Source organism: Thalassophryne amazonica, chromosome 8 (genome assembly GCF_902500255.1).
Source record: "Thalassophryne amazonica chromosome 8, fThaAma1.1, whole genome shotgun sequence".
NCBI lineage: Eukaryota > Metazoa > Chordata > Actinopteri > Batrachoidiformes > Batrachoididae > Thalassophryne > Thalassophryne amazonica.
In genome coordinates this window covers 74,106,199-74,130,489 of record NC_047110.1, presented here as the reverse complement: position 1 = coordinate 74,130,489, position 24,291 = coordinate 74,106,199, and the positions used below count along the sequence as shown (strand labels likewise).

Below are 24,291 nucleotides of genomic sequence, written 5' to 3'. Positions count from 1 at the left end.
TTATTTTGCAACAGAAGACTATTTTTTTACAATTTCTGGTACTTAATAAATGTATATTTAGATAATACCACAGCCCCATGGACATTGCTGCCTTTCTCATGTATGCCTGCTATCTTCTTTCCCGAGAAGTTCTTCCTCTGTTTCCAGGCTAAAGCTGCCTCATCGGATAGCATAGTGTAGTCTGTTTTGACGTTGTGGAGGTAGTATATCATCCAGACACTGGTCAACTGCTACTAAATGCCTATTGAGTACTTGTGTACACTACAGATTGCGGCATCTTGCTTTTAAGATGTAGCCTGTGTGTTCTGTTTCAGGTGACACAAGTTCTTTATACACAGTTAACAGTTCAGAGCTGTCATGCATAGCACTTGTCTTTGCATTTTACCAGTAGAGGACGCTCTGATGTCCCCACATCCTTATATCTGTGTTATACATAATTGGTTCATTATATTTTCCCAGCTTGATGATTTTAATTTTAATCGAACCAAACATTATATTAATCTGCATGCACCTAAATAAAGATAAGCGTCAGGAGAGTCACTGTGTTGGTTTTACAGCAAAGCCACTCCTGTTAATTCTGCTCTGTGTGTTAAATTAGATATCGACCCACATCCAGCGAGCACATGTAACCTTGTTTATCAATCTATTTTCTTTGCCAGAGGGTGTGCATATGCACATTAATACATAAAATAATATGGCATTTAAATGACACAAAGAGAGATCTGTTTATGGACAAATAGTGCGATTCTTTTGTCATCTAAAATCCTTTTTTTAAACACTTTTTGGAGACATTTTTTAGTTGCAGTGTAATTGAGGCGAGTTTGTGACATTAAATTCTCAGAAAGGAGTCAAGAATGCAGGCGTAGGTTTGAATGAGATTCGAACCTGATTAAAAAAATGCCCGTTATAATAACTGTCATTTGTTATATTACTGAGACTCTGGACCTGTGATAACAAAAAAAAAAAGGCTGAGTGATTTGCATCCTGGCTGTCATTGGCTGTGTCTGCTTTTCTTTTACTGCATCATATCTTTGAGCTCACTGTCAGTGAAAGATTTGGCTGATGCCTGACTTGACTGTTTGACTAACGAAAGCTTCTATTTAAATGGTATGTGCATGAGTTAAAGAGAGTGGTAAGACAGCATTTTATTGATCCGATAAGGAAAATTAAGTAATGCAACAGCAACAAAGGGGGAAAGAGAGATTTCCTTAGAGCTGTAACTATCAGCTCATTCATCATTGTGAGCATTCTTGCACTCGAAAGATACCAGCTTTTCAGAAAGAACACTCTGGACCCTTCAGTGGTACCACACATTTCTGCATCCACCACTGAATGGAACTGCCTTGAATCCTGGATGGCAGTCACCCGGGCAAACAACCGGCCTATCTCCCCCTCTCAAAAGTAACCATCTTTATACCTGCTACAGCCAGATGAAACATGGGCATCCCTTTAGGCTTTTCCATTTGCTGACGTCTTCAACACTGAAGCACCTGCAGGCTGGATCATCCTCATTGACCAGACCAGACCAGAGGATACTTGGTTCAAAATCCAGCCAAAGTCAAAGTGGGCTGTCATGTGCCTTTTACTAAGGAGCGACTTATGCTGCGTTTACACATAACGACGACAAGTCATGAATGCCACGAAGTATACATTCTTGGCCACTGATCACGAATGTGATGATTTGAGGCAGAGGCATCAGGTATCCTCAGGAATACCACGTGTTACGATTAATGCACGATTAATGCATGATTAAGGCACATGTTGCTGGCGAATTATCAGGAATCATTACGCACGGTCAAGAATAATGTTTCGCGCTGTTGTGCGCTGTTCCGCACTATTGCGCATAACAGTACATTGTTACGTTCTGTCACGTTGTGAGTGAGGCAAATTGTCTGCACACATACCCCCATATTCATCCAACTATCAGCTGCTGAACAATTCAGATTGCTCCAGTTTGCTCCTCAAAATCTAGATTAATCCACAGCAGAAGAACTTTATGATGGCATGCTTAGTTGGGCACTGTGCCATGGAGTGGCACAAAGAGGAGGAGACGGAGAGAGCCAGATGTGTGGCTCCACGCGGCTCTCATCTCATTCGTTTTCCCAAACATCAGGTACAGCAGCAGCAGGTGGAACACCTGCAGGAGCATGCTGAGGAGCATTGGAATGAGACTTTTAGCCAACTCGGCATCACTGTCCACTGTCCATTGCTGCATCATGCAGCAATGAAACTAAATGCAGTGCAGCAGAGTTTAATTGTGCGCATGTCAGAGAAGAACACTGTGATGCTCTATTAAGGATCACCACTAATCAAGACGGATCAACATGCTCAGTTGTGACCTCCACAACATGAGGCGAAATGAGGATGGTGCGTGATATATTTGGAAGATTTTTTGACAGCCAAAAACATGCTTCACAATAATCATGACTATCACACACCAACACGCACTATTAAGAAACCTATTCAGATGCGTTAAGTCACATTAAGAATGTCAGGTATGTGCCAAGAATGACTCAAATATGACATTCAGAACGCGTCCTGCCTATGTGTAAATGCAGCATTATGTCTTGCCACTCTACCATACAGGCATGATTGGTGGATTGTTGCAGAGATGGCTGTCCTTCTTGGAGGTTCTCCTCTCTCCACAGAGAAATGCTGGAGTACTGACAGAGTGACCATCAGGTTCTTGGTCACCTCCCTGACTTAGGCCCTTCTTCCCTCATTGCTCAGCTTAGACAGGTGGCCAGCTCTAAGAACACTCCTGGTGGATCTGTACTTGCACTGTGCATTTGAGGTTGTGGCACCCAAACTGTGGAATGCAATGGCACTGCACCTACGTTCCATGGACTCTGTTGGAACTTTTAAGAGAAGCTCAAGACCTATTTGTACAGACTTGCTTTTAACTAGTTTTATGTTGTTGCTGTTTTTAGTTTCTGTATTTTTATTTCTGTGTTCTTAAATTCCTGTACAGCACTTTGTGATTTTTACTTGAAAGGTGCTATACAAATAAACTTTACTTACTTATTTACTCCTTCCATTTATGGATGATTGAGGCTAGCCTGACAACTGGCCCTGAATTGCGCCAGATTCTGGCCTCTGTCTCCTAGCCTGTGATTGGTTGGTGGCCCAGACACTAATGTCAGTCCATACGTCAGCCTCACATTGATGTGGCATGAGCACTGCTCTCCTATTGGTCATTTTGGAGTGGGAAATCTCACGCCAAGATGGAGGTCAGTATCCGGTGTCGCAGACTGAATGGTCCGCCCCTAAAAAACGGTCTGCATTTTGCATCTGCGAATGCGTCATTTCGGGCAACAGCAACACATCTGAGACAGAATCTCTTCACCCAAAGCAATCAAATGGATTAATGGGATTATTAACCATCAGATGATAAAGGTAAAACCTCATAAATCATCCTAAAGTCACATTTAAGAACAAACAAGGCCATTTTAAGCAGAAACTCAGTGAATGCTTTGAAATGACCAACACGCAGTGAACGCATCAGCTAACAGCTCATTTAGCCAGGGCGCTGTGATCTCTTCTGCCACCTTTTAGCATTAAATAATTCTGAATTTATATGGAAATGATTGTTGTATAAAAGCTTCAGATGTCTGTTACTGAGATAGATGATGACTGGAGTGCAGTTTGAAGCAGAAACAAGATGATAATCCGCAAACCCCGTCATCGGGGGGACCAATTTCTAGGGCGACCATTCGGTCTCCGACACTGGCCTAATTCATAGCCGGGCCGGTTGTCGGGCTAGACGGAGGCCACTGTGCTCATTGAGACCTTCAGAGCAGCAATGTTTCTGTACCCTTTCCCAGATTTGTGTCTTGAGACAATCCTGTCTTGGAGGTCTACAGACAATTCCTTTGACTTCATGCTTGGTTTGTGCTCTGACATGCATTGTCAATGGTGGGACCTTAAATGTAGACAGGTGTGTACCTTTCCTAATCATGTCCAATCAACTGAATTTACCCCAGGTGAACTCCAATTAAGCTCTAGAAACATCTCAGGGATGATCAGTGGAAAAAGGATGCACCTCAGCTCAATTTGGGCTTCATGGCAAAGGCTGTGAATTCTTATGTACGTGTGATTTCTTAGTATTTATTTCAAATAAATTTCCAAAAATCTCAAAATGCCTTTTTTCATGTTGTCATTAGGAGGTATTGTGTGTAGAATTTAGAGGAAAATCATGAATTTCATCCATTTTGGAATAACGCTGTAACATAGCAAAATGTGGAAAAAGTGAAGTGCTGTGAATACTTTGTGGATGCACTGTACTTTAGGTCCGATCGCTCCCTTGACCATACCTGTGGTGGACTAGCTCCTTATGATGAATTCAGATATCTCCCCTGTCAACAAGTACATTATGAAGCTCTGGTTTAGGTACTCTTTGGGTGTTATCGCTGGTGTTTTTTGTACATTCCTGCTCTGGTGACTGATTTCTCAGTGAGAAAGAGTTTTTACTTTGAGCTTCACTTGGTGATTGATAACTGCCTCAGATGTGTCACTGCTCTGGTCATGGGTAATTTCAGTGTCATGGCAGGGCAGGTTACAAGTACTGTATTAACCCCAGAGGTCTGACAACCATGGTAAAAATGGATCATTGCTCATTGACACAGGAGTTTTGTTAGAGTCTGGTTTTGAGCTCCAGAGTGGCCCTGCTGGACATGGTTCTCCAATACTGGTGGTGTAGCTAAGGAGATTGGTTATTGTTATTTTATTTTTACCCGAGAGGGAAATTCTGGGCTATAATCTTGGAAGCTATCAGAGCTATATGTGTTAATTTTGGTCAATTTGTGACAGAGATGATGTTATAGAAACAGCCTGAGGTTGATGATACCAATATGCTCTTGCGGGAAGACACTGCGGACTCCTGTAGAATTGCAGGGTTGATGGAAAGGACTGGTTTGTGCATGAGATTACCAAAAGGATTCAATCTGCTCAGTATTCCAAGTTTAATCTGGATAGACCTCAAGATCTGACTGTTATGCAGGGGTTTGGAGGACTTCCAAACAAGACTGCAACAACTGATCCAAGTGAAGTGCTGAAGCTCATTTACAACAAGATCCTCAAAGCTCATTTAAACCTCTCAGTTAATGTAAATAGACTGTCACTGCTAAGAGTAAAACTTTGCATGTCACTGTGTATATTTGCAGGGTTTTGTTTTTACAGTTGCCTGTTGTAAAATCAGTCACATCATTTCATCAAAGCTTTCCCTCTGTGTTATTCAGGACAGCTGCACACGGGTTCTCCTGTTCCGTGGAGCCAATAAAGAAATAAAGAACTACAACAGCCAGACTGCTTTTCAGGTTTGTCTGTCATCCTCCACTTTATGTGATATGCAATTGCTGAAGAGTTTAAATGCTATAAATTGCATTGTCTAATTTTTAGAAATAGAATATCTTGATTTATTTATTGATTGATTGATTGATTGATTGATTGATTGATTGATTGATTGATTGATTGATTGATTAACCAGTGTTAACACCTCTTGGGGAGACTCCCTGCGTCTGAAAGAGTGAATTTATTTGGACACAGGTCCACATGTTGCCCTTCAGAATTACTGCACAAACAGGGTTTTACTATTATTATTTGTATTATTATTATTATTTATTGGATCAAAGGATGAACTGTGTAAAGTATTAATTATAAGAGGAAAAAATATTGATGTAGATTGCGGGGAGTTAGATGCATTTTTATCATTCCAAATTTATTCCTTTTTCTTTTTGCTTCACATTTTGTTCTCCACATTGTGTAATTTGCTTTTCTGTGTTTTCCACCTTTAGGTGGCAATTATTGCAGGAAACTTTGATCTGGCTGAAATCATAAAGGTCCACAAAGCATCAGACATTGGTATGTTGACAGCGGAGAAAAAAATCTCAGTATTGATGACTGAGTATTTTGCAGGTTTAACATTCGGACACACTGGAAGGGAGACGGCCTGCCATGGTCTGTGGAAATGCCAAAAGAATAAAACTGGATACTGAAGAGAAATGTAGTCATGCAAACAGAAATATAGATGTAGAGCAGGTGTGAGGAATTCAGCAGAGCCCTAAAAAGACTGGTTTCTCTTTTACATGAACATACAGGAAAACTCTGCCATCTAGTGTAGACAGAACACAATGCACTGGCCTTCATCATTTGGAATAATCACACACACACACTAATCTTCAACCGCGTACTCCAAGAGTCACGGGGGGCTGGGTGAGGTACCCCCTGTACAGGACGCCAGTCTGTCACAGGGCCATTTGGAATATCGCTTTCAAATATTTGAATATTTATTGTAACAGCCACTGGGCTGAATCACATTATTTCTCTTTTTATTGATGGTCTGTTTATCCTGAAAGAATATGTCTTGCAAATATATCACCACATTATGCCATAGGCGCATTCTCGTGTGCTGCATGCAGATGAAGAAAAAGGCAGACTGGTATTTGCAGTGAAATTGCTGCCCTCTGTTGCAGTAGATGGTAGATGGTGTAAAATTAGGCCATTTGCAGTTAAAGTCCTATATGGGCCCTCAGGTCCGTTGATACCGTCCTTATGTCTGGATTCTGTAGCATGAAGCAAACTAGAGTCTATGACTCCCACTGGACATGGTGCAAGTCCAACGCAGGTTACTTCTTCCAGCCAAGGCCAGTACCTATGTATTTCCAGCTGAGTGGACTGAGATCATTTAGACTGGGTGTCTTGCCCAATGATACAAGCTGATAGTATGAACAGGATTCAGACTCAGTTCTACAGATTGCCAGGCTAACGTCTTGTCAATTGATCTACCTGTCCTACCATTTGCAGTTTTGTAGTGTGTTCTATTAAAACAGAAAGCTCTGGGTGTGGCTGATGCTTAAAAAGTCAAGTTTTTATGATGTTGCTACGTATTCTCACTACTCATCACATATTTATGCTTGAAAGAAAAGAAAGAAGAAATCAAATCAAATCAACTTTATTTATAAAGCACCTTAAAAATCAGCTGCAGCTGAAGCAAAGTGCTGTACACAAGGGGACATATAAAAGGTAACAAACCAAATAAAACAAAAAAAAATAAAAACAAGCCCCCCCCCCCCCAAAAAAAAAAAAATTAACTAAACAAGTAAAAACAGTTAAAACAGCCAAAACAGATCGAGAATCTCATTCTGGGTTAAAAGCCAGTACATGAAAGTTGGTTTTAAGATTAGTTTTAAAAACAGAAAGTGAAGAGGCCTGCCTGATGTGGAGCGGTAACTCGTTCCACATCTTTGGAGCCACAACAGAAAAAGCTCGGTCCCCTCTGAAAGGGCCTTTATTGTCACTCTGCATACATGGACATATACTAAAGGATTATTAACCGAGTAAGCGAGGTTAATAATTTGTTTGTGATATGGCTATTATACGAGGTCTGTGACAAAACTATCCGACCTTTTTATTTAAATTTTTTTAAACTATATGGATTCGAATCATGTGCGCTTGCATCAGATAAGCTTGAACCTTTGTGCGCATGCGTGAGTTTTTTCACGCCTGTCGGTTGCGTCATTCGCCTGTGGGCAGGCTTTGAGTGAGCAGTGGTCCAGCCCCCTCATCGGATTTTTATTATTTAGGAATGGCGGAGCGACTGCCGCTTTGTTCCATGAAAATGTTTTCAGAAACTCTGCCAGACAGCCAGATGGAAACCATTTGGAAGATTCAGATGGCTTTCGGTGAAGATTCTATCGGTATCACACGGATTAAGGACCATTAAAACTGGATTTAAAACGGCTCACAGCGGCGGAGGGTGCACGGCGCCCCGAGCGGCCATCAACAGGCTGGAACGAGCAGATCACTTCCAAATTTAAGGCTCTGTTGATGCAGGATGTCGTGTGACTAGCAGAGAAGTTTCAGAAGAGGTCAGGATCAGCACTTTATCGGCACATTCCACTGTTAAAGGAGATTTTGTAATGAAAGATGTGCGGACGGATTCGCACGTCGCAATGCAGCCGCTCATGGCGCGGGACAAACACCACCTCCGTGTTGGAAACCATTCGTAAGATTCCGACGACTTTCGGTGGCTTTTCAGTCAAGTGAGTATCCGAGAAATTGTTTAACAGCTGGGCATGTTCCAACTTGTCCTGTGAGACTTCCAACATGGAGGTGTTGTTTGTCCCGTGTCATGAGAGGCTGCGTCGCGACGCGCTAATCCGTCTGCACGACGTCCTGCATCAACAGAGCCTTAAATTTGGAAGTGATCTGCTCGTTCCAGCCTGTCGATAGCCGCTGTGGGCCGTTTTTAATCCCGTTTTAATGGTCCTTAATCCGTGTGATACCGATAGAATCTTCACCGAAAGCCATCTGAATCTTCCAAATGGTTTCCATCTGGCTGTCTGGCAGAGTTTCGGAAAAAATTTTCATGGAACAAAGCGGCAGTCGCTCCGCCATTCCTAAACAATAAAAATCCGATGAGGGTCGTGGACCAGTGCTCACTCAAAGCCTGCCCACAGGCGAATGACGCAACCGACAAGCGTGAAAAAACTCACGCATGCGCACGAAGGTTCAAGCTTGTCTGATGCAAGCGCACATGATTCAAATCCATATAGTTTTTGAAAAAAATAAAAAGGTTGGATAGTTTTCTCACAGACCTCGTATATATATAAACACGCAATGTTACAGTATCACCCGAATATGAAAGCTGCTGACAGTGTTGGGGTCATAGTCAGACCCATTTGTTTTCTTCACCTCCACTAGCATAACAGATGGTCCATTCGTTAGGTGGTAAGCTTTCAATCTGGTTTTTTTTTCCGATACTGTTTAGATATTTATGGAATATTTTCATGTCCGACTTGGTTTTTCTAATCGTGTTTTTAGCTTCCTGGTTTGTAATGAAAATGCACATTCCGGACCAGTTGTCATGGTAAACAGTCCGATAAGGGAAAATATCAGATCGGTAATCAGCCAATCACGCATAGCATTGTAGCCATATAATAAAATGAAATATCCTCATCGCATCATTTCCTGTCACGCAGGGAAATGCCATTTTTAGAGCATCTGCTTCATTGGGGAATATTCATCTGTGTTTGGGTTATGGTCATGGTTAAGGTAAAGGTTCGCGTTTCCCAGCTTGTCATTAAATGATGCGAAGGGTCCTCTCAACTCGTCACGCATTAATGCTCATTCAATATGTGACGAGTTGGGAGTGAGAATGTGTTGAATGTTACAGTCTAAGTTCTCTCTGTAATATCATACAAATTATTCCTGTTTATATATTGTATAAAAATGAGTCTCTGCACAAAATTGATTTCTCACTGTCCGTCTTTCACCATTTCTAAAAGACTGCACGTACGTCTCATCATGATGTATGAGGGCTGCTGTCACAGTTAGTGATTCAGTAGATTTTTACCTTTTGTAAGTGCAATCAAAATAAAAGGCCCTGTCTTCTACCTGGTGCAAAGTGGCACAGAGCACAATGCAATATCCATTGCTAGTTTCCACCCGACACATTTGTAATTTTCACACCCAGCTCTCACATTCTTTTAAATACCAATTTTCCAGTACTGTGTACCCACAGGTGTGGTGGTCTACATAATGAGGTTTGATCAGGCATAGTGATGGTGCATGGCTATTGTAAGGAAGCAATATGAGATTGCACATAGTTCAGAAAAAAAATCTGATCTAAAGTTGAGCACAATTTCTGCAATTTATATGTCCCAGTATTCAGCCACGCTTTACATAGGTGGGTTCACGACACATGTACACTCTGCTTGTACACGCAGGATTGCACAATGGTGCGTCAAGCTAAGGACAGAGAATTTAAAAAATGAAATATAAAAGAAATAAAAGTAATGGAAAATTAGAAAATTTCAGTGCGTTTGATGTCTTCCACCACGTCTGTGTTTGTGGGTGTGTAAAAATAAGTCTGTGCATGCATGCGTGCAATTTCGAACATGGACAAATTGTGGAGACCTGACATTTACAAGGGGGTATCGTAAAGTTTTAATTATGGCTATGAAGTAAATGAGTCAGAAACTTCATTTTTATTTGTGGTCCTTAAGACTTCTCTACATAGTCACCATCCAGAGTCACACATTTCTCCCATCGTTTCTTGACCTTCCACAGGCCGCCGTTGTAGAAATCCTCAGATTGCGTTGAAATCCATTGTTCCACCTCTTGAATGACTTCATCTGTGTCATCAAATCGCTGACCCCGCAGTGGATTTTTCATCTCTAGGAACAAGAAAAAGTTGCTTGGGGCGAGATCGGGAGAATAGGGCGGATGCAGCAAGATTTCATAGCCACATCGCCTTGCTTCCACAAAAGCAGCTTGAGATGAGTGAGAGGGTGCATTGTCGGCAAGGAGATGGACTCCTTTGGTGAGCATACCGCGTTGTTTCTTCTTCAGAGCATCTCAACTTGTTCAGAAGTGTGCAGTAGTATGTGCTAGTGATGGTCTGACCCTTGGCAAGATAGTCTGTGAGGATGACTCCACAACAGGCCCAGAAAACTAACAGCATGACCTTCCCTGCAGACTTCTGCACCTTGGCCTTCCTGGGGGCGGGGGTGTTTCCACTCCTTGCTCATCTCTTTGGTCTCTGGATCATACACATAGATCCAACTTTCGTCCATAGTTACCAGACGACCAAAGAAATCCTCTTCATCCTGCTCCAAAAGAGTCAATATTTGCCTCAACAGGTCAAGCCGTGTTTGCCTTTGGAGAGGAGTCAGTAAGCGCAGAACGCAGTGTGCTGATACCTTAGACATGTGCAGTTCATCATGAATAATTTTCCACACACTGCCGTAACTAAGACCAGTCTCATGCATGATCACGTGGATGGTTACTCGTCGGTCTTCCAAGATAAGATCCTCCACTTTCTTTACTGTGGCCACCCTGTCCATGAGTGATGGTCGTCCAGTTCTTGGCTCGTCTGTGGGGGACATGTGGCCAGTTTGGAAATTCCTTTTCCATCTCACAACAGTGGCATTTGAAGGGCAATCATCACCATAGACAGGCTTCATTTCATCATGGATTTGCCAGGCACTGTAACCCTACAAATGCAGGAACTTAATCACGTTGCAAGCCTCAGTCTTCTCCATCTTGCAGGTTAGTGACATCTAGCGCCACCTGTAAAAAAAATAAACAGACTTAAGAGAACATCTTTGCACCATCATGTACATGAGGACCAGTGATTACACTGACAAAATTTCGTCGACATAGATGAATAACGTCCGGGTGATAACTAAAACTTTACGATACCCCTCGTACTGTTTGGTATGCTTATGTATTTTTGGTCAAGGATGAACACCGCCAAAATGGAACGTTGATAGGACTAATATTTTTGGAGAAACCACAGATATTATACAAATAATGAATGTTTATGAATTCATTGATACGAATATTTCATGAGGTGAAAGCTGGAGCATACCATTCAATGAGGCGAATCCACCCCGCGCACACACATGCAACCGGGTCAGTGCTTGTGCACGCGTGTACTAGCAAAAAAAAAAAAAGACTGTGTACATCCTCAGTGCAGTGAAAAAAAATCATGTCAGAAATTAGTCCAGCTTTTCATTCCAAGTTCCTGCCAACAGCCTCCAGACTGTGCAGTGGATTTGTTTTGTGTGTGCTTGTGTGTGTGCGTTGTGTGTGTGTGTGTGTGTGTGTGTGCGCGCGCGCACGCAAGCATGTGCATGCACAAGCATGTGTTCACACATGCATGTGTGCATGCACGTGTGCAGAGTGCAATGGTACCAAAGGTATGGAACCAAATTTGCACTCTAAATGGAACCAAACTGCACTCTAAATGCAATGTAACACAATCCATGTCATGTGACATACAAAGCACCAATCAAATGACAAGGATACACTCAGCCGTTATATAATATCTAACAACACTGAACAATGGACGTTGATAATTACATTCTGGACTCACACACCAATCCAACAGAGGGCGGTAAATGTGTATTAAAAGTGTGTGTGCATGTGTGCATGATTTTATTTAGTAAGTTCAATGTAAGTACATAATATTGTAAAAACATTAAAAATACATGGATGACACAAGAAAGTGAAAACACTTATTTCCATTGTGGTCCATTTAAAAATCAAATGACAAAATAGAAGTAATTATAATATATAACAATAATAATAGTGTGTGTGTGTGTGTGTGTGTGTGTGTGTGTGTGTGTGTGTGTGTGTGTGTGTGTGTGTGTGTGTGTGTGATGACAACAACTTAAACAATTTATAAATACATTAAGACAGTAAATTAACATTTTAAAACATTACGTAATTAACAGGAAATAAAAGGGCTGAGTTCTTCTTCTAAAAACTATTGAGGTCTAAGGTCGAAGATTCTAAAAACATTCTGGACTCACGCCATTCCAACTCATTATAGAATCTTTACATTACCACCCGTAAAAAATGTCAGCTACCTATTTTATAAACATTACCCAATCTAGAGCCCATGGATCACCACGGGCAATGCACTAGTTCCATTTATTAATTCTATTAGCACAACCAATAATTTGCATCACTTTTTAGCAAAATTGGAGCAACTTTAACTTTTGACCCGTGCAGAAAATAAAATTGGCATTTGTTCCCATTTTTGCTGTTTTTATTCCATAACTCCATAGACAAATAATGTGGAACACTTTTCAATATGATTGGAGCATTTTTAAATGTTGACCCTTGAGTAATACTTCACTGACTGCTACCTGACCACCTACTGAAAATTCAAGTGACTAGTTTGCTTTTTCAAAAGAGTAATGTCTAAGGAGTATTTGTGCTGAATTTGGTGCTTGTATCACCATTTGAAGGATTGTTTCATTTACAACCCCTGGCAAAAATTATGGAATCACCGGCCTCGGAGGATGTTCATTCAGTTGTTTAATTTTGTAGAAAAAAAGCAGATCACAGACATGACACAAAACTAAAGTCATTTCAAATGGCAACTTTCTGGCTTTAAGAAACACTATAAGAAATCAAGAAAAAAAGATTGTGGCAGTCAGTAACGGTTACTTTTTTAGACCAAGCAGAGGAAAAAAATATGGACTCACTCAATTCTGAGGAATAAATTATGGAATCACCCTGTAAATTTTCATCCCCAAAACTAACACCTGCATCAAATCACATCTGCTTGTTAGTCTGCATCTAAAAAGGAGTGATCACATCTTGGAGAGCTGTTGCACCAAGTGGACTGACATGAATCATGGCTCCAACACGAGAGATGTCAGTTGAAACAAAGGAGAGGATTATCAAACTCTTAAAAGAGAGTAAATCATCACGCAATGTTGCAAAAGATGTTGGTTGTTCACAGTCAGCTGTGTCTAAACTCTCGATCAAATACAAACAACATGGGAAGGTTGTTAAAGGCAAACATACTGGTAGACCAAGGAAGACATCAAAGCGTCAAGACAGAAAACTTAAAGCAATATGTCTCAAAAATCGAAAATGCACAACAAAACAAATGAGGAACGAATGGGAGGAAACTGGAGTCAACGTCTGTGACCGAACTGTAAGAAACCGCCTAAAGGAAATGGGATTTACATACAGAAAAGCTAAACGAAAGCCATCATTAACACCTAAACAGAAAAAAAAACAAGGTTACAATGGGCTAAAGAAAAGCAATCGTGGACTGTGGATGACTGGATGAAAGTCATATTCAGTAATGAATCTCGAATCTGCATTGGGCAAGGTGATGATGCTGGAACATTTGTTTGGTGCCGTTCCAATGAGATTTATAAAGATGACTGCCTGAAGACAACATGTAAATTTCCACAGTCATTGATGATATGGGCCTGCATGTCATGTAAAGGCACTGGGGAGATGGCTGTCATTACATCATCAATAAATGCACAAGTTTACGTTGATATTTTGGACACTTTTCTGATGTTTAAGGATGATGAAATCATTTTTCAAGAAGATAATGCATCTTGCCATAGAGCAAAAACTGTGAAAACATTCCTTGCAAAAAGACACATAGGGTCAGTTTCATGACATAGGGTTAATGTCAACGAGCAGATCTGATTTGATGCAGGTGTTAGTTTTGGGGATGGAAATTTACAGGGTGATTCCATAATTTATTCCTCAGAATTGAGTGAGTCCATATTTTTTTCCTCTGCTTGGTCTAAAAAAGTAACCGTTACTGACTGCCACAATCTTTTTTCTTGATTTCTTATAGTGTTTCTTAAAGCCAGAAAGTTGCCATTTGAAATGACTTTAGTTTTGTGTCATGTCTGTGATCTGCTTTTTTTCTACAAAATTAAAAAACAGAATGAACATCCTCCGAGGCCGGTGATTCCATAATTTTTGCCAGGGGTTGTATTTGCTGCAATATTAGTGAGTGTATTGTGCTGTATGTAGATTCCAAATCATTTCCTTGAATTATCTGTATTGACTTTCTGCAGTAAATTAATGTCTTAACGTGACTCTATGGTGAAGTTCTGTGGTCTGCTTGCTCCATCTGTCTGTTTCTCTTCTCAGTGCCTTTCAGGGAGACACCCTCCTACACTAACCGTCGACGTGTGATACCTGGCCCCCTGCCCTCACCACGTTCCTTGCTCCGCTCTGCTAGCGACAACAACCTAAATGGGGACCACAAACACTTCCATGTCCAGAGCCCTCGAGAAATTTGCGGCCGCCAGGGTCATTCCCCTGTGCCCTCCCTGCGCAGCCTGCCAACTCTTGGACAGCAACACAGCAGCTTTGGAGAGGTAAATTAGAGCTTGTGATTGAGTGTTGGAGGATATGAATATTTTGCTGTTGTGTGTTTAGACTGCCTAAATCCACTTCTTTTCTTTTTTTTAAGTGAAACTGTCAGTACAAGAGAGCGAAAAGGCAACAAATTAGACATTTGACACAGTGTCACTGGTGTTATCCTTTGGATTTTTGGTACATAGAGTGCAGGTGACAGAGATGATTTTCATGTTTTCTTCACATTTGCATATGACCTTCACTCGTCTCTCCTGCTCTGTGTCAGAGTCGTCATGGGGAGATTCCTGACAGCAGTCTCCAGAGTACAGGCAGTTCCAGATCCTCTCATTCCCGCTCGCCTTCACTTCATCACATGCATGAAGAGGACAAGCACATTCCAAGAAGGTCCCACAGCCATGGCTACCCTCACGGATACGGCCCTCGTGGAAGACTCAGGTCTGTTTGTTTGACTTTGTCGTTCTGTGATATTTCTGCAATTTTAAGGGCATCAATAGTTTCATAAACACCATGTTTGAATCATGCAGATCTTATTAAACCTCACACACATCAAACAGCCTTGGAAGCTAATTACTCATGTTATGCAACTTTACCTAGATTTTAAAAAGTCACGTGAGCTACTTCAATCACTGGTTAGCAATCAGGCAGCATTCTGTATCTACCATCTGCTGCTTGTATCATCAATCAGTGCAGCATCTTCTTCATTCATAAAGTCTCAACTACACATGAAAGTCATTTATGTGCAAACTGTAGCCTTGTCCAGTAACGCTGTCTGTGTAAGGCACAAATTTTCATGAATTCCTATCAGATTTGTACACAGACTGATACACTGATCAGAGTGGCATCTGTAATAATTGAATTTATAACTGGGTAACTGTGTATAACTGGGTATTTATATCAACTGGAGAATCATTCACCAGAGCCCTGGCACTGAAAACCAGAACCAGAGACCTTGGGCAAGGGCCTTAATCCCCTAATTGCTCCCGGTGTGTAGCAAGCGCCTTGTATGGCAGCAGCCTGACATCGGTGTGAATGTGAGGCATTATTGTAAAGCACTTTTAGCGTCTGATGTAGATGGAAAAGTGCTATATGAATGCAGTCCATTTACCATTTACTAAAATTTCACTCAACTGAAATACTGGAGCACAGTCTTCTTAGATGGTCCATTAGTATAATTAACTGCACAGCAAGCCATATTATCTCAGATATTTCTAATAAATTACTCAGAAAAGGCAAATACTCTGAATTCCATAGCAATATTCATAATTTTATGGCTTAAAATACCTTAAACTGAAGAGTTAAGAAAAATCCCCCCACAGTTGTCTCAAAAGGGGAAACTACCTATAGAGACCAAAACCATTTTTAATAACAGGTTGTAAATATGTATTTCTGGTCTTAAGTTGGGGATTTCAAGATGAGAGTCTGTGGGGAATTGGCTCACTTTTGGAACCAGCCTCAACTGGGCATTCAAAGAACTGCAAGTTTTTTCACTTCCATGTTGGCTTCTTTGAAAGTACTGGTGGCTGGGTCTTGTGACCAGGTGAAAACTAAATGAAGAGTTGGTCTTTCCTACAGGACAAATGATAAGTTGTGCACAGCTATGTGCCTTGGTGCACATTTCCCAATAAGACAGAGGAAAAGGCTCTACTTATGATCACCTCGAAAAACTGATTGAATATATCAAGCTCTGTGTGTGGGTGTGGTGTGTGTCAGTGAGTTGAATAATGTCACTGGGCTGGTTACTCACTTCATAACAGGTTGTCAGTTGATTGACATATAAATCTTCACATTATGTTTTGCTGCTGGGTTGCTGGGACACTTCCTTTGTGAGCCGATCCATTAGACATGCCACACAGTAAACCCGTGCACTGATCACATCTTGGGGCAATAGATTGAAGTGGTTAACTGTCGCTTCGTTTACTAACCTTTTTTATTACGATCATACATCAGAACAAGCTCACCTCTGTGCACATTGAATGTGATTCCTGGGTGTGGAGGACTTGGATGTTTAACAGGGGAATTGCATTACAGACACATTTTCAGCCACACTCACCCACCCTACAATACTCTCCTGTCACTTCTTTCTATCCATTAAAGACTCTCTCTCTTTCTCTCTCTGTCTCTCTCTCTCTCTCTCTCTCTCTCTCTCTCTCATTCATTCATGCACACAAACATGCACAGTGCCATTAATCTGTGGTTTGAAGCCAGATAGCAATCAGCATCCAGTATTAAACTGCATAACAATCACACATCACACACTGTGCTATGGAATTTACAATGTACTGGAAGTGAATAGTGTTCTTGATCTGAAATTTAATTATACATAAGTGTATTTATTTAATCATGTTGTTCACACCTGCCCTTTTCTTGATGTCAAATTCTATGTATCATTTCCTTGTGCTTCTGTAATTGAGCATTTGCATGCTACTACATCTAACATTCTTTTTCGACCTTTGGGATGTAGGAACACCTGATGGTGCCAATACCTTTGTAGGACAACAAGGATCTAAGTCTTGAGGAGCTTGGTGCTTCATGTCTGACTGTTATGGTTGTGAGACTTGGATGATAACCAATAATATAAGGTGACAATTGGATGTATTTTGGTACTAGGTGGCTTTCAAGGATGTTTGGGTGCCACTAGAATGACTTTGTTTCAAATGAATGGCATTTAAGTAGACTCACTTGGAGACTTAAGGAGACGCTTGCATTGTGAGGGAACATGAGCTGCAACATTTGGGTTAGGCCTATGTGTTGGTTTTCTCTTGGGATGATCCTCTATGCAGGTGCCTGAGTGTTGAGGACTTCAGACACTGCAGAAGGCCAAGGGGATGCCCATGTTTCTCCTGGCTACTTTTGAGACACGAGGAAGGAACAGTCATCAGCAATGGTGATAGCATCAACATGAGCTACAACAAAATAAATCCTTGCTGATATTCAAAATTGTGTTCTTTGAGTACTTACAGAGCTAAGTTGCAGTCAGTCATTGACTTCATGGGTGTGAAGCCAGACTGCTCTGATAGCTGAGCAGCAAATAACTGGAACAAGGTCTTATTGAGAATACTCCTTCCAATCACCTTGACTGGCAAAAAGAACAGTTTAATACCTTTGTAGTTGTTGCAGTCCAGGTGAGCACCCTTTCCTTTCCAGCGTGAAATGACAATCCCTAAAGAGTGATACCTGTCTACCAGATTGAAACAAAGATTATTTGCAATCCCAGGAGTACAGCATCTCCATTTGCATGGACACTCGTCCGGTTCACTTCATTTGAAATATCACTAACATTTGGTGGTTCACAGTCAACTGGAGAATCATCCACCAGAGCCCTGGCACTGGAAATGTCTCATTTTCCAGCTGGAGGATCAGCCTTCTGCAACATCTCAAAGTAACCAGTCCAGTGGGACAGTACAAAAGAGCTTTCTGTTAGGACTGAACTGTGACCCACCATGACAAATTCCTTTCACAAATGCCTCCTTGTCTTTCCTCAAATGTCATCACAGCCCCCTTTCTCTTTTCCTGATACAGCCTTTAATTTCCATCAAGCCTCACTCATGAGAATCCTCAGGAAAAAAAAACCCAACATAAACCAATGACTGCTCATGTCCTTTTACCGCTCTACCATGAAGAACATCCTCACCTACTGCCTTTGTATGTGGTTTGCCAGCTGCATGGGGGCAAACAGGAAAGAGCTCCAGAGGGTTACCAAAATGGCAGAGAAGATCATTGGGTGCCCTCTACCCACACTGGAGGACCTTAATGGCTCTTACTGTCCCAGGAGAGCCAACACCATCCTAAAGGACTCATCTCACCCTGGCCACTCTCTGTTTGAGCTACTGCCATCAGGCAGATGGTACAGGGCCATTAAAGCAAATACAAATTGATTGAAAAACAGTTTCTGCACAACTGCTGTTTGAGCTACGAATGTCACTGGAACCAAATAGCCAGGTCACATGCCACACTTGAAATGAATGCAATATTTCTTTATGTGCAGTATCTACTGCCACTGAAATATCCACAGTTTTGTACATACTTATTTAATATGCAGTCTCTTTTTTGTTACTACATTCTTATAATTTATAATGTTTTTTAATTTGCACTCTGAACATACCTCTTTCTTTCGGTTACATTTTCTGTTTATATTTTCTTTTCTTCAGATATCTGAAGCTTTTGTACAACAATCATTTCCACATAAAATTTCCTGTATATTTGTACTGTCAAGTGTGTCAGTAGCATGGCCCAAGCAGAGGGTCACCACTTTGAGTCTGGTCTGCTTGAGGTTTCTTCCTCAAATGATCAGAGGGAGTTTTTCCTTATCACTGTTGCCTGTGTGCTTGCTCTAGGGGTTGGTAAGGTTAGACCTTACTTATGTGAAGCACCCTGAGGCAGCTTTGTTGTGATTTGGTGCTATATAAATTAAATCAATTGAATTGAATTGAAATTCAGCATTATTTCATAATAAAAGACGGAGAAAGTGATGTGAGCACAGCAGCCAGATGAGCTTCTGCTGCGTTCACTGCGCCGCCGTCATTTAAAAGCGTCGGTAGCGATTCACCGATTATCTCCTCGTTTCTGCTTAAACCTGACTTTAGAATGATTTAAGAGGTTTTACCTTGTCATCTAATGGTTAATAATCACATTATTCCCTTTGATTGCTTTGGATGTAGTGACTCCATTTCAGACAAGCTGCTGTGGTCCCAAATGACACGTGCAGTGAAGGCAGGACAGACCGATTTTTAGGTGGGGACCATTTAGTCTGCGACACCAGCACTGGGATTTGGTACAATGTCAATGCTGAATGCCCTTCTCGATGCAGCTCCAGTTCTACACGAATAAACAAACGCAGCCCTTGGCCTTCCTATGAGGTCTCCCAGTCAAGTACTAACCAGAACCTATTCTGCTTAACTTCTGAGATCTGGTGGGATTATGTGTACGCATAGCAGATTGGCTGCAGGAATCAGCAAATGGGCTGGTTCTGGAAATAAGCAAATTGAGTTTGGTGATGATCCAGATCCAAGTAATCAAAATTTGTGGGCCTCTATTTCAGATGATAATACATTTTGTTAATATGTTTGGGATTACAATGACATAATAATATGCTACAGTATCTGATGCCAGATTGAGAGAGTAAGAATTGAGGCGAAGGCAGCAGGGTGTGCAGTGGTTACCACTTTGACCTCACACCCTGCATATCAGCCCAGAGTCTGACCCTGACCCAAGGAAGTTTCAACATCCTCTGATTGCACTTCAACAAATGGTTATGAGTGACTAAATCCTTTCAGACTGAACAAAATCCTTGACAATAGCATATTTATTGAAATGTACCAAGGAACTTATCAACAACACCTCTAGCCAATATGACAACTGAGCTTGAGCAAAACTGTGAATATGATTTAATGGTGATGGATGAGCTGTTTGTTTGCGCCATGCACAGCATTAAAACATTGCAAAATGTTGGCAAGGATATATCTTTTAGCCTTGCAGAAACAACATAATTTGCATGGTTCACTGAGATCTTGTTGTTTTAAAGTGAGGTGAAAGTATCACATGCTAAAAATAAGCAGTTGATCTCCATAACCAGAATTTGCTACTAAGTGCTACTTTCTTTGAATATTCTCTCTCTCTCTCTCTCTCTCTCCCCCCCCCCCCCCCCTTCCCCACCCTTTAAAACTGCTTGTTTCTCTGACCTTCTGTTGATGCCCACACGAACTCTGGAGGCATTATGGCCACGAAGGGAGTATGAAATTAACTTGGCTGGTCACCAGCCCACCCAACAGCAAACTCCAGCAAGTTCCTGTAGAACACAGCATCACTTCCTCCTTGTACGTGTGCAGTGGTGCCAGGTTTCAATAGCTTGCTGGCTGGAATTCAGCAGAAAATTAGACTGAGGATTTTACATATAGTAATTATTACAGTCACCTAAGAAATACTGTGATGAAAGATGTAGCAAAATGGTTACAGCAGTGACTGTCAACACTAGAAAGAGAAAAAGTGCCTTTTAAAATATCAATATTTTTATGTTGGTTTGATTGAGGTAAATTTGAAAATCTAATGTAATAGCATAATTACTTTTTGTGCATTTCTATAGGAACATAATGTCATTTAGCGTATACAGCAGGGGTGGCCAAGTTCGGTCCTCGAGAGCCACATTCCTGACTCTCTTAGTTGTCTCCCTGCTCCAACACACCTGAATCCAATGAAAGACTTGTTAGCAGACTCTTAATGAGCCTTTCATTGCATTCAGGTGTGTTGGAGCAGGGAGACAACTAAGAGTGTCAGGAATGTGGCTCTCGAGGACCGAACTTGGCCACCCCTGGTATACAGTTTTAACTTACCTTGAAGTGATGTCCACCGCATGTCTCAGTACTTCCATTCATTCAGAAATTTGTGTGTGAGATCCATCAAAAGGCCAGTGCATGCACAGTGTGGGTGCAAATTTGTGGAAGTCCTATATAGGCCCTTAGGCCCAGTGGTGTCCGTGCTTGCATTCAGATTCCACAGTGTGAAGCTGATGAGTCTATAACTCCCCTTGGATGGTGGATGGAATGCCACTCTGATGTAAGTTACTTCCCCAGTCAAGGACGGTACCCATTTTACAGCTGGGTACACTGGGACAATGCAGATTAAGTGTCTTGTCCAAGGACACAGACAGGTAGCATGACCAAGCTTCAAACCAGGTCTACATATATTGGCTCCTTAGTCACCAAGCTATCTGAGTGGCACAACTTGTGTGCTCACCAGAAAACCTCTCAATTCTAAATGTGCCCTCTTAATAGCAACAGGAAATTACTTCTGACACGTCTGTCTTAAAGGCAGTGGCAAGTGCCACTCTGATTGTTTGAGTTCATGTTGTTTATGTTTTGTCTGCGTTTATGTTTTGTGCTGTCTGCCACAGATCCTGTGTGCCATAGACTGTAAATATAGGACCCCCAATTCTGTCTTGCCTTCATTCGCTTTTGAATTTCCTCCGTATCCATTTACTACTTTAGACTGTTTTTGTCATCAAGGGGTTGTGGCCAAGCAGTTAAATGTGCTTTTTTATTGACATTTACCTTTGATAAACTTTGACTGTTATTTAACATGGTCTGTGACAGCACCTGTTCTTACAGTTTTAACTGTGTTACTGTAGAATTTAGTTTTTTTTATTTTATATAATTTTCAGGACAAGCTTTCAGTTGGAATCTGAGGTGATTACACTGTTTAGTTAGTCAATTACAGAGAACATGGCCCTGCAGTTTTCATTGTTTTCAATAATTATTCTTTCAAAACCTCCTTCTCTAGTTTATACCGTAGCCTTTTCATGCAACCATGCCACCTTGTGCACACCTGATTCCATCATATCTCAAAAGTTAGGGAGAATAGGTCCTAATTAGTACTCTGCTTGGAAGCCCAACTTTCTCCATGTAGAACTGGACTTGCGGCAGGAAGGGCATCCAGTGTAGAACTTGGGCCAAATACTTATGTAGATCTCCAGTGGTTCCACTGAACTGACCCATCCATCATCCATCCATCCATTTTCTTCCCCTTTATCTGGAGTTGGGTCGCGGGGGCAGCAGCTCAAGCAAAGCCGCACAGACCTCCCCTCCCCCAGCTCCTCCGGGGGAACCCCGAGGTGTTCCCAAGCCAGCCGAGAGATGTAGTCCCTCCAGCATGTCCTGGGTCTTCCCCGAGGTCTCCTCCCAATGGGACGTGCCCGGAACACCTCTCCAGCGAGGCGTCCAGGGGGCATCAGGAAAAGATGCCCGAGCCACCTCAACTGGCTTCTTTCGACGTGGAGGAGCAGCGGCTCGACTCCGAGCTCCTCCCGAGTGACCGAGCTCCTCACCCTATCTCTAAGGGAGCACCCAGCCACCCTGCGGAGGAAACTCATCTCAGCCGCTTGTACTCGCGATCTCGTTCTTTCGGTCATGACCATAGGTGAGCGTCGGAACGTAGATCGATCGGTAAATCGAGAGCTTTGTGTACTGACCCTTGGCAACCAAATCTTGCAGCAGATATACTGTCTTTGTAAATTGGATGTACTGTAAAGCTTACTTCCTGTTAATCTTTTTCAGCTTGGAGCTTTCTAGTCTGTCCAGGGCACGCGCGCGCGCGCATACACACACACACACACACACACACATCCATGTGTTTTTATGCTTTTGATGAGGAGGAGTGACAAATAGTCAAACAAATACTTTATTACACTGCACACTGCCATGCGAGCAGGGTATTGTTATCACTCCTGTGTGTGTGAGTATGAGTTTGAACACAATAACCAAAAATAGCTGAACAGATTTTCATCAAACCTGGTAAGAATATTACTTAGATTTATGCCTATGACAAACGTTTGGAACAGATTTGTCTGAGATGAAGGTCAAGCCAAACATGAGCCAAAAACATGTTTATTTTTCTGTGACATATGTGGCTAGAGATTTGATCAAAAGCTCATTGATCAGTAAAATAGGTGTGATTGATTGGTAAATGGCATCATGAAGTCATATATTTAACAATAAAAGAAACACCTTACTTGACTGTGCGGCCCCTTGACACTCACTGCATGTATTGCAGGCAACAAGTATTCATAACTGATAATATAAACTTTTATCTCAATGTGCAAATTGTAGGGTATGCATCAGCCCTCTGGTACTTTCCATTAATCTGAAAAGATTTGTGTAAAACATTAATAGCGCATCTTCAGAGGCCGTGGCAATGAGTTTTAATAGCAAGAACTGGCTATGAATGTTTCGTGCCTAAACACAAGAACTAAGATGTTGCAATCTTTATGTTTTCTTGAAATGACCAATTTAACATATGATGCGTATCTTAAAGATCTTTTAAAAGATTTTTCTAAGAAATAAAATGTGGCACCGTCTCTTCTTTCAGTGAGTTGAGTCATCAGTTTCTCTGCCTACTCTCAAAAGCAGTACATTGTTCTCTTTCTATTAGTAATAGCATGTGTAAATGTAGATGACACGTTATCCTTTTATGGAAGAACACAATAAGTGTGGGGGAATTCAAGTATCTCGGGTCTTGTTCACAAGTGGGGGTAAGATTGAGCGTGAGATCAATAGACAGATTGAGGTTGTGTCTGATACTTTATGGATGGTGTACCAGACCATCGTGGTGAAGAAAAAGGTGAGCTCCTGTCCTTACTTATCATCATGAGCATTGGGTAGTGAACGAAAGAACAAGGTCAGAGATACAAGTGGTAGAAATGAGATTCCTCCATCAGGTATCTGGCCTTACATTCAGGGACAGGTTGAGAAGTTTAAATATCCAGGAGGGACTCGGAGCAGAGCCAATGCTTCTTCACATCGAAAGGAGCCAGCTGAGGTGGTTTGGGCATGTGGTGATGATGTCTCCTGGTCATCTCCCTAGGGAGGTCTTCTAAACACATCCAATTGGGAGGAGGCTGCAGGGAAGACCCAGGACACACTGATGGGATTATATTTCCCAGCTGGCTGCAAAACACCTCAGGACCCCACAGAAAATGTTAGAGGATGTGGCTGAGGATAGGAAAATATGGGGTGAGCTGCTTGGTCTATTGCTACTGTGACCCAGACCTGGATAAGTGAAAATAGTTTTAGCACACAGTGCTATTTATTAATATTACTATATTTTCTGGAGGATAAGTTGCACCAGAGTATAAGTTGTGCTTATTAA

The 24,291-nt window shown here is 41.6% G+C and overlaps 1 protein-coding gene across 6 annotated transcripts in view; it reads left to right on the top strand.

Moving 5' to 3' along the window:
- shank3a (SH3 and multiple ankyrin repeat domains 3a) overlaps window positions 1–24,291 on the top strand; it is a 624,660-nt gene that overhangs the window by 300,865 nt on the left and 299,504 nt on the right. For all 6 annotated transcript variants that reach the window (XR_004562245.1, XM_034176660.1, XM_034176659.1 and 3 more), the window contains 4 exons: window positions 5,238–5,315; window positions 5,793–5,859; window positions 14,425–14,654; window positions 14,921–15,090. Coding sequence is in view for 5 of the 6 variants with exons in the window: in XM_034176660.1 (XP_034032551.1) it covers window positions 5,238–5,315; window positions 5,793–5,859; window positions 14,425–14,654; window positions 14,921–15,090 (545 nt within the window). In the remaining variant the exon portion in view is untranslated. The remainder of the gene's footprint in view (window positions 1–5,237; window positions 5,316–5,792; window positions 5,860–14,424; window positions 14,655–14,920; window positions 15,091–24,291) is intronic.